The sequence below is a fragment of the Lepidochelys olivacea genome (assembly GCF_965140295.1).
Source record: "Lepidochelys olivacea isolate rLepOli2 genome assembly, chromosome: 7".
Classification (NCBI taxonomy): Eukaryota; Metazoa; Chordata; order Testudines; family Cheloniidae; genus Lepidochelys; species Lepidochelys olivacea.
The window spans coordinates 34,164,952-34,175,488 of NC_140417.1; the positions used below are offsets into that span (position 1 = coordinate 34,164,952).

General features: G+C 58.9%; 1 protein-coding gene across 1 annotated transcript; it reads left to right on the forward strand.

Moving 5' to 3' along the window:
• The first annotated feature begins 1,190 nt into the window (after nt 1–1,190).
• On the forward strand, nt 1,191–9,030 carry EEF1G (eukaryotic translation elongation factor 1 gamma). Its single transcript, XM_084635145.1, has 10 exons — nt 1,191–1,318; nt 2,707–2,865; nt 3,578–3,641; nt 4,104–4,246; nt 5,549–5,692; nt 5,972–6,101; nt 6,593–6,779; nt 7,676–7,848; nt 7,990–8,114; nt 8,705–9,030. Exons 1-10 carry the CDS (start codon nt 1,304–1,306, stop codon nt 8,861–8,863), a joined length of 1,299 nt encoding a protein of 432 aa, XP_084491271.1. The 5' UTR covers nt 1,191–1,303; the 3' UTR covers nt 8,864–9,030.
• Nucleotides 9,031–10,537: the final 1,507 nt, after the last annotated feature.

The following is a 10,537-nucleotide window of genomic DNA, read 5'->3' on the forward strand; positions in this document are numbered from 1 at the left end:
CTTGGGTGGGGCTCATGGCTCCCTTTTCTGAGCATGAATGGGGCTGCCCTGCTCTCCAGCACTCCAGCTACTTGGCACCTCAGCCTTACATGTGGGTTACAAGGGAGGCACAACCATGCAGCTGTTCAGACTATGCCATTGGACCTGTTGCACAGCTGCCAGTCTGCCTTTCCCAGAGAGCGTTGCTGTCTGTATTCTGGCTGTGCCCCTGATGTGTCTGCCCCACCAGAGCTTATACTCTAAAGGGCAAGGTGGACACTCAGATACAGGCAGACCACCGAGCAGCACTGGGGAGGGGATCTGGGCTGGGGTGTTCATAAGGCGGGGAAGCAGGGCTTCCCCCTGAGTCAGTGCAGGGATCCTGGGTTGTGCACCCCTGGCCTTGGCTGGCCTGTGAGTCCTACACGCTGTGCACACCAACCTGCCCCAAAGACCACTCTGCTTGCTCTTTGCTGCTGGCCTTGCCTGCAGGGCTGGGGGGTCTGTGTGAAAAAGACAGAGGGAGATGGACAGGGTGGGGCAAGCTCTACTTCCGAGCACAGCTGGTCAGGACCTTTGTCACTCATCCAGCAATCCCCTCTCCAGCCCCTGCTGTCTGGCACTCTGGTCCTAGCTGGGGCTGGGCTGGGGAACTGGTGCAGGAGCTCTGATGCCTGGTTATGGTGTCTGGCCTGGAAGGGAGCAAGCTACGGTAGGAGCTGGGTACCATAGACATGGTGGGGCAAGGCAGCCCTGGTGCTGGGTATGAGCCCCCATGGTCCAAAGCACAGCTCCAGAGCAAGGAGTGTATCACAGATTCAGCAACCCTGGGCCTAACTGGGTCTTCCCAACCCTGCCCCACACCCTGGGCAGCCAGGTACTGCCAGCTGCCCTCTCCTCTCTCCCCCCAGGGAGCTGGCCACCATGTGGCCCTTTATTACCCCAGGCCTGTGCACAAGCAGGACCCCTGAGAATCCAGGGGCAAGTGGGGTGTTATCAATGGGGAGGGGCCCAGCGAGAAGTTTGGGGGGAGCGCTTGGGGCACGTGGACTAAATGGGAGGGAGGGGCTGGGGAGCGCCCACGTGGTTGGAGTCTTAAATCCTTTCTGTTCCCTCCCGTTGCGCAGCTCCCTCTGCACGTGCCCCAGAAGCGCCACTCCTGTCGCGTCTCTAAAGCTCCGCCCCCTTGGTGACGCCCTATAAAGGCGCCAGGCAGAAGTATGCCGTGCCGTGACTGGGTGTGCGGCGTCTCGCTTTGCGGCGCTTTCCCCGTTGCTTTACGGTAGTCCCGCCCCGAGCTCCTCCCTTTTCTCTGCTCGCTAAGATGGCGGCGGCCGGGGTGAGTGTGTCGTCTCTGAGGGTCCCCTGCTCCCCTCTAGGCAATCCATCCCCATCCGCTTTTGGGGGGCTGGCCGAGGCCTGGGAGAATGGCAGGGCTGGGGCGGGGATGGGCTTGTCTGCCTGCGGGTGGTATTGCGGGGTCCCTGGCCCGGGAGGGGGACCCTGCGGGGGCTGACCTGAGGCGGGGCCCCAATGGGGGCTTAGCTGCGGCAGGAGAGCTGGGGTTGGTATTAGGGGGCTAGGGTGGTGGAATGGGGGATGTGCGGTTGGGGAGATGGCCCCTAGGGACTAGTAGGGATTGATGGGAGGGGAGAAGGCAGTGCTGTATTTGATTTGATTGATGGGAGGGGAGAAGGCAGTGGTGGATTTGATTGATGGGAGAAGGCGGGGGTATATTTGAAGGCTCCCGCAGCCGGGGGGCAGTTTGGAGGGGGTGCTGACTTCGTGTCTCTATGTTTGGAGGTATTGGGGTGGGGTCTCTGCCTTAGAGATTGTATTTCTTGGGGAGGAAGTGTCTGCCCTAGTCTTAAGGTATTTGTGGCAAGGGAGAGTGTGGTGTTGATGGGGTAGGGGAGAGGAGTCTTTCTGGGTGTACAGGGGTACCTGGAGGAGACGTCTGCTCTGGATTCTACTGTCCTTGCATCTCCCTTTGATGGAGAGGTGTAATGGCCAAGGGTGACGGGTGTCGGCTTAGGGTGGGGGCAATGGTTGGGGGTTGGCCCAGGGTGATGAATCTGCATAGAAAGACAGGGCTTTCTGGTGCATGGTAAAGCTGGCAGTGAAGGTGAGTGGATGGGGGTGTGGCTCAGAGTGCTTGGGTTGCTGATGGGGTAGTGGTCTTTGTACATGTATTGGGGACCCTGAAGCAGAGGGGCCATTTGATCTGGGGTACTGAGGATTTCTGTAGGTGAGGGGAACTCTGGGAGGTGGGTGGAAACAGGAGAGTGGCTGTGAGGGAGGGTGATGTCTCTGAACTGGTGAGGGGACCTGGGGTGGATGAAGGGGTCTGGTGAATGGAAAAGGAGTACTCGTGAGCCGTAGCTCACGAAAGCTCATGCTCAAATAAATTGGTTAGTCTCTAAGGTGCCACAAGTACTCCTTTTCTTTTTGTGAATACAGACCAACACGGCTGTTACTCTGAAACCTGTCTGGTGAATGTGGGGAGAGGGTACCTGGGGTAACCATGGCAGATGAAGGGGCAAGAGAGAGGGAGCTTTCTGGGTGAATACTAAGGTTGGTAAAATCAGCATGGTGGGGGTTTGGTTTAAGGAGGAGGGCCTTCCTGGGGCACAGAGGAGACCAAGAAGTGCGAGGTGGACCAGAAGACAGATCTTGGTGATCTGCTCCTGCATTTTTCATACCTTGTTCCTTTTCTGTGTTCTTCAGACTCTCTACACCTACCCTGAGAACTGGCGGGCATTTAAAGCCCTCATTGCTGCCCAGTACAGTGGGGCTAAGATCAAGGTCCTCTCCACCCCACCCCAGTTCCACTTTGGGCAAACCAACAAAACACCTGAGTTCCTGAAGAAATTTCCTGCTGGGAAGGTAACAGTGCTGCATGTGCTGACTCAGACTGAGTGAGGAGCATTGCTAGGGTAGTGCCAGGTTTCCAGTAATGAGTCATTCAGATTGGAGAAATAGGTGTCCTCTGGGGTCACTCTGTCCTTCTCTCTAGTCTCCATGTGCTGGATATACGATGGTTGGGGAGGCCTGGTCAGGCAGGGGGCAGACCAGCTGCAAACAGTGCTGCATTGCAGCTCCTGGTGTAGAAGGAAATGTTGGTAGCTAGAGTGTGGTGGAACTGCTCAGTCACTTTACCCCTTGGGCAGCTGTACACTCACTGCTCATGGTACTTGGGAGACGAGTTGTGGAGGGACAAGCCCTGAGCAGTTGTCTCTTTCCTTCCGTCCCGCCCCGCATGCTCCCCCTGCCTCAAGCCACTCCAGCCCTCAGGGTTGGGCGTCTAATGGGGCAGGAACCAGCAGAGGGGCTTCCTTGGTGCCTGCTGGAGGGCATGAATGCCTCCCTCCTGGCCTCCCTGTGACTCCATCTGAGAGTTGCTGCTGTGGGGTGCTGGGTGTCAGCAGGGCCGAGATGCTCTTGGGGTGACCCATTTGCTGGCCCTTGGGGGAGGGGAAACTGGCTGTGCTCTGAGGGCTGGTGGAGTTAGCCAGTGTGGCCGAGGTGGTGGGGTGCTGCACAGGCGGGTGAAAGCCTTGGTTGCTCAGTGAGGGATGCAATGGTGCTTGCTTTCTAGGTTCCTGCGTTTGAAGGGGCTGATGGATTCTGCGTGTTTGAGAGTAACGCCATCGCACATTACGGTAATGGTCAGGGGGCTGACCCCAGCACCGGGGGGGATGGGGACTTCATGGGAAGAGCATACCCTGTGGAGCTTGTACCTGGCAGTAAAGTTAGGGTGTCCCTGACCCCATCCAGCGGCTGCTGCCTCTGCTGGGCTCAGTGGAGTAAGCAGTGCGCTGGACAGTTCCTTACTGTGTCCAGTGCACCCGCAGTCGGGTCAGTGCCTGTGGACTTGCTAGTCCTGTAGTGGACTTGGGCTGGGCTTGGCTCTTCCCACTGCTGGCTCTGCCAGGGCAGTTCTGCTCCCCTTCCCCTGATGGTAGCCGCACTCATGGGCCCGGTGGTGCTGCTGCTGGGGGTGGGGGGAGAAGAGATGGTATGTCTGTTGATTTGGGGGTGGTGTATGCCTTGGGTGGACATGTCTTGGCTGGGTGGGCTTGGTGTCTCTCCCCGTCCCAGTGACCAGTTGGCTCTGGTTCCAGTCAGTAATGACGACCTGCGGGGATCCACCAAGGAGACAGCTGCCCAGATCATCCAGTGGGTGAGCTTTGCTGACAGTGACATCGTCCCTCCCGCCAGCACCTGGGTCTTCCCTACGCTGGGCATCATGCACTACAACAAGCAGGTCAGTGGGGGCGGGGCGGGGGGGGAGGGCAGGGCTCTCCTCCAGTGAATGGTCACAGGACCAGGCCAGCTCCTTGCTGCCCCTGTGTACACATAGGAGAATTGGGAGTCCTGGAAGTTTCCACTCCTGATACTGCTGTTCAGTAACACCCCCTCATGGAGAGTCAAAGGTTTAGATCTTGGCTGTGAGGCAGGGTCAGGGTTTTAGGGGTGCGTATCGCTGGCTGCATTACGGTAGCACTCAGTGACTGTCGCATGAGGGGTGAGACAGATGCATGGGGCCATGGTCAGTGTCTGCCATCCCAGCATCTCTACAGGGGCCTGGCAGTGAGGCCTGAAATCTCTGAGGAGAGGCTGCAGCTGTTGAAGTGTCCCTGCCCCCTGCCATCCACAACTAATGGAGAATGGACACTCCTTCCAGCTTGCTGGGTACTAAGCTCGTTGGAGGCCCAGGACCTCCAAGTCTGGGCTGCCATGGTGCAGTGAAGCTCCTGGCACGGCCTCCCTGACTCATGCAGATGGGCCCATGCCAAGGAGGAACTCTTTGGGCTGCCTCTCTTCTGATAAGTGCCACTGGTGTGTCTAGAGCTGGGAAGGCAAGTAGCCTGCTCCAAGGTTGCAGTCTGTGAGGAGCTGCTGGCCCCCTCCCCTGAGGGTCAGGAGGCTGCTGCGAATACAGGGCTTCTGTGTGGTAATCCAGTGAGACAGATTTCTCTCTGCCCTGTTCCTGCAGGGACTGAGATGGACGTGGCACAGGAAGGGCAACAATGAGCTGATGGGCTTCCAGCTCCCCTACCTCCCTGCTGGGATTCTGATTAGGAAACAGCCACAGGGCCAGCCTAGGCCTGTCTGGGACTTTCTCCTGCTTTGAGGCCCATTCCTGTCTTGGTGCCAAGCTTGGAAAGAAGCTGCAGCATCTCCTGCCAGCTGGGGGTGGAGGAAGGAGGGTGATGCCAGTCATTGCTAGCTTGTGCATCTCCTGCACCTCGGCGTGGGAGTTCACAGGCCTTGCAGGCCCCATGGGATTGGGGGAAGGGATTTGCCTCGTAGATAGAAAAAGACTTTTCTGAAATCAGTGGTCGAGCTTGGGTTAGAATCCAGATCTGGCTCCTCTGCTCTAACCACTAGAGTGCACCTGGTCTGGTTTGGTTTCCTGGGAATGCTGAGGAGGGGAGGGTGTTAGGTGGTGGTGGCGGCGAAGCGGTGGCACAATGTATGGCAGCTAAGTAAGCATCTGTCTCCTCTTCTTCCCCCTCCCTCCCCTAGGCCTCAGTGGGGCTCACCTGGTCTTTTTGATCTCCAGGCCACAGAATATGCCAAGGAGGAGGTGAAGCGGGTCCTGGGCATCCTGGACTCTCATCTGAAGACTCAGACCTTCCTGGTGGGGGAGCGCATCACGCTGGCTGACATCACTGTTGTGTGCACCCTCCTCTGGCTCTACAAGCAGGTGCAGGGGGCTCTACTGTCTGAGGCTCCGTGGCAGTGGCAGGAGGGTCTGGTTCTGGGCTGTAGCTTTGCTGAGAGTTCCTGCTGTCCTGAGTCCTGTGTGCAGGGTGGGGCTTTGAGGGGGCAAGGCTGGTCAGGGATTCCAGTGTGGCTCCAAAGGCTTGGGGAGTGGCTGCCTTGCCCCTGGGGCAGGGATAGATGCCCAGGAAACCCTCTTCTGATCTCAGTGTCCTGAGCCATGGCTGGCTCCAGCTGTGCTGATCTCTGACCTTCTCTCCAGGTGCTGGAGCCGTCCTTCCGCCAGCCCTACAGCAACACCAACCGCTGGTTTGTGACCTGCATCAATCAGCCGCAGTTCAAGGCTGTGCTGGGAGAGGTGAAGCTATGTGAGAAGATGGCTCAGTTTGATGGTGAGTAGCTCCCCAGGCAGGGAGCTGGCCCTCTGCCTCCCCTGTGAGGGGTGTGTGGCTGTCCTGGTGCCCCTTGCAATGGCAGGCCTTGTTGTTCTCTAGATTCTCTGCAGCAACTTGTAGGGGGATCCTGCTTGCTAACTCTCTGGGGTGACTCTGCTGGGATCTGTGTACCCTGATCTACTGGCCTCTTCCTTCTATTGGGTCTCCCAGGCTTCACTCTGCCCCAGATTTGGTTCTGAGGCTACTCCACCCTGGTTGGGGGAGGATGCAACCAGAGAAGCTCTAGCAGGGAGCTGTGGCTGCTGTGATCAGGGTCTCCCCAGTTCGGGGCTAACAATGGCTGGGTCAGGGCTTGAGTGGTTGGATTTGTGCCATTGCTAAGTTTCAAGGTGGTCTGCGAGGGCCACCATGGGGTGCCCCCCCATGAGAGGAAAGGAGGGAGGGACCTGGCTGCCCCCACCATGGGCTCCTTCCTCCCCTTGATGCAGCCAAGAAGTTTGCTGAGAACCAGCCAAAGAAAGACGTCCCCAAGAAAGAGAAGCCTGCCAAGGAGGAGAAGAAGCAGGAGAAGAAAGAGGAGAGGAAATCTGAGCCTGAAGAGGAGATGGATGAGTGTGATCAGGCCCTGGCTGCTGAGCCGAAGTCCAAGGACCCCTTTGCTCACCTGCCCAAGAGGTGCTGATCTGTTCACTGGGCTGGGCCAGCCCTGGCTGGTGGAGCTCCTGCAGGGAAAGTGGAGAGGGGGTCGGATCCTGGCAGCTGCATGGCACTAGTGCCCCGTAGCCGCTGCCCCAAACTAATCGCGCTCCTCTCTGTTGCTGGTGGGCTGGGCCCTGGGAAGGGTCAGTTCCCATGCTCTGCTCCCGTCTCCTCTGGCCTCTTCTGGGCAAGCTGCCACCAGCTCTTGTTTTCACCAGACAGTGGGGACACAGCCAGCTCCCTCCTGCTGCTCCATGGGCCTCTGGATGGGAAAGGGCAGAGTGGCCTTTCCAGAGCAAACAGAGGAGTTGATTTTGGGAGCCCAGTCCTGTCCCTCCCTGCCTCTGGAAGGGATGGCATTCCCTCTCCTCCCCACCCCTTGGCCTGTAGCAGAGGAATCAGATTTCAGTCTGTGGTCCTCTTGCTCATGGCTTCTCTGCTGCCTTCCCTGGCCACCAGGGGGCGGTGGCTGCATGCTGACAGGCAGAGCCTCAGCACTGCTGAGTTGGAGTCATCCCAGTCCCACGCCCTGCTGCATGCCTGGGATAGCTTCATGGGCTGCACTGCCTGCGTCCATAATCCCTGCTGGGATGGGGAACACGGGGCTAGAGGCATGCCTAGCCCAGAACCACTGGGTAGGATGGGGCAGTGCGCTCTGTTACTCTTTGCCATGAGCGCTCTCTCATGGACCTGGGAGGTGAGCTGTGCAGGGTCCTGACCTCCCTAGCCCCACAGCCCAAACACCTGAGTAGGAAGAGGGGCCTTGGAGTCACTGCTAGGCAGGAGGCTGGCTCTGTCCCAGCTATCTGGGAGGTGGCTGAGGTGAGGGCAGCTGCCCCCTGCCTGTCTCTGATGGAGCTACTCTGCCCCAGCCCCTTTGTCATAGACGAGTTCAAGCGGAAGTACTCCAACGAGGACACGCTGACGGTGGCACTGCCCTACTTCTGGGAGCACTTTGACAAGGACGGCTGGTCCATCTGGTACTCGCAGTACCGCTTCCCTGAGGAGCTGAGCCAGACCTTCATGAGCTGCAACCTCATCACAGGTGAGAGCCCAGCACCCCTTCCCTTCCTCTTCAGGGCTTGCCCCGGCTCCCTGAACAGCACCTGGGGCTGGTCTGAGTCGCAGAGGGTTCCTGCTTGGGGTGGGGCATAGCAGTGACGGCTCTCCCACCTCTTCCCACTAGGCATGTTCCAGCGCCTGGACAAACTGCGGAAGAACGCTTTTTCCAGCGTCATCCTCTTTGGCAGCAATAACGACAGCACCATCTCCGGCATCTGGGTCTTCCGCGGCCAGGAGCTGGCCTTCCCGGTGAGTCTCTGTGCGGACCATGGGTGTGCAGGGAGTCTGGCCATACCCGCTAGGAGCAGGTACCCCTAGCTCTGCACTGCCACGCTGCAGGGTGGCTGTGTCTCGGGAGCCTGCTGGCTCCCTGGCCTAGGAACAGGTAAATGTTCTTGGGGCAGCCTGCTAATGTTCCTGGGCAGAAGGGGGCAGTCTGCTCCCTCGGGGCAGTCTGGCCATGCCCTGCTGTGAAGCTGCCCAGTGCCAAGAGCAAAGGGTGGTTCTCACCCAGCTCTGCCCCCCCAGTGCTGACCCACAGCCCTCCGGAGTTGGCCAGGATCTGCTTGTGCTGGTGGAGGAGTGGGGGGGGGGGAGGGGGAGAGGAAGGGTGGCAGCTGAGTGCAGAGGGAGCAACTGCTCCATGTGGGTAGGGAAGCATGCTGGGCTGTGAGGGAGGGGCCTGTAGCTGAGCAGGCCCTGCCCTATGAGGATGACTCCATCTGCAGTGCAGGGAAAAGGGAGGGACTAGGCTCAGCTCACCCTCTGGTGGCTGGGCCTGTTGGTGCAGTGACTGGGGTGTGGGGAGGCCCTCTGCTGATCCTCCTCTCTGTTCCCAGCTGAGCCCTGACTGGCAAGTGGATTATGAGTCCTATACCTGGAGGAAGATGGATGCAGACAGTGAGGAGTGCAAGACGCTGGTCAAGGAGTATTTCACGTGGGAGGGCGAATTCAAACATGTCGGCAAAGCCTTCAACCAGGGAAAGATCTTCAAGTGAGGGCACTGCCTTCCCACCAGCTGGGACAGCACAGACTGGCCAGTGAGGGACAACAGCCTCTGGGCAGCAGCCAGTGGGAGCATGGGCTGCTGGGAACTGTTCACCAGGGGCCAAACATCAGAAGCCTGGATCAGTGACATGAAAAATAAAAACCCCACATGCTGGTATCCTGGGGTCTGTCGTTCCTGGGCAGGGGCTTGTGGGGCCAGCTGGGGGCCTGCTGGTGCTTCCTCAGGGCCCCTGGGACTGGCTGGGGGTGCAGGGACAGACACAGTGGGTTTCCTGCTGAGGTGGATAGGAAATCTGGGCTCTCCCTAGCAAGGGTGCAGCTGGTGTGGGGCAGATCTGGACTCTTGCTGTGGGCCGGATGGGTGTCTTGGCTGGGGTATAGGGTGGAGGGGGAGGGCTGCTGTTTCTTGGCAGGGATGGGTGCCTCTGGGAGAATCGTCTCTTTAATTGTTTGGAGAGGCTGAGTTGCCAGGCCCCAGATCAATATTTAAGCTGGGAGGCAGGGCATGGGTCACTGCAAGCCTCTGCCCTGGCCTTGCCCTCACACCCTACTGGTGATAAGCTTATCAGTGCCAGCAGGCAGGGCAGGGCTGGGCCCTGCAGCCAGGTGGGTTACAGGCTGGGTGTACCACAGGAAACAGGTCCCAGCCATCCCCATGAGTAGCTTGTTGGCAGGGTGTGGGGGTGAGCCTCATTCTGGAACCCATCAAACCACTTGCTACGCTGTTCCCTCCCCCTCTGAGTGGGTTGCCTTAGGCCTGTGCCTAGCTCCCAGGCTATAGTGTCTGGCTGACCAACCAGCCTGCTCGCTCCACCCCTTTCTTAGCCTACGATTGTGCAACCCTGGCTCATCTAGTGCCCCACCCCTGGAAATACTACATGGTGGGAAGCAAATTGTGCTCTTTAACCTTTGTGGGGGTGGGGTGGGCAGGGCAGGGCTTGAGAGGCTGTCAGCTTTCTTGTCTGTTGGTCAGTCACAACAGCTGGGGACCTGGGTGTCTTTCTCCTGCAGCTGCTTTCTGCAAGGGCCCTTCCCTCACCAGTATGGCAGGGGCTGCCAGCTGGCTCCTAGGAGTCTTCCCTAGGGGCTTGCCCTAACCTGCACTGTTCCCTGTAGCTAGACAGCCAGTATCCCTGTTCCTGGGCCTGCTCCTCCTGGGCCTCCCCAAGCTGGGAATCCCTAGCAGCTGAGTCCCCCGGTGCAGGCCTCTGTTCCTTGGGAGCAGTCTGGAGTGCCTGATTCATGCCCAGGTGCTCTGCTGGCTGCAGAGAAGTGGCTTATTCACACCCCTGGTATAACAAGCTTGTACCTGGCTGGCAATCAGTGTAACTGGCTATCCCTGGGCATGGGGGAAGGCAGGGGCTAGTCCTGCACCACCCAGGACACACTGAACTGGGTGGACTTTGGAGTTTGAGCTGGGGCTGGAACCCCTAGGCATGTGCCTACTCACACCATGACTCGGTGAAGCTCCAAGTTAGGCGGGGAAGAGTCCAAACTGCTGCAGGGCTGGCGAATGGCAGGGAGAGGGGGTGTCTGCTGTGTCACCATCTGCCCATAGAACTGAGAATGGGGTCCCACAGTATCTGCTCATGGTGTCCAGGTGCGTGGGCAGGAGCCCCCTGCTGCTGAGGGCGGGGGCCCTGACTGCAGCTGCTAGCTAAGCT

What these genes read in the sequence shown, in the direction of transcription:
- EEF1G (XM_084635145.1), top strand. An exon ending in TAACGCCATCGCACATTACG is followed by an intron (nt 3,642 to 4,103) that starts GTAATGGTCAGG and finishes CTCTGGTTCCAG; the next exon opens with TCAGTAATGACGACCTGCGG. An exon ending in GAAGATGGCTCAGTTTGATG is followed by an intron (nt 6,102 to 6,592) that starts GTGAGTAGCTCC and finishes CCCTTGATGCAG; the next exon opens with CCAAGAAGTTTGCTGAGAAC.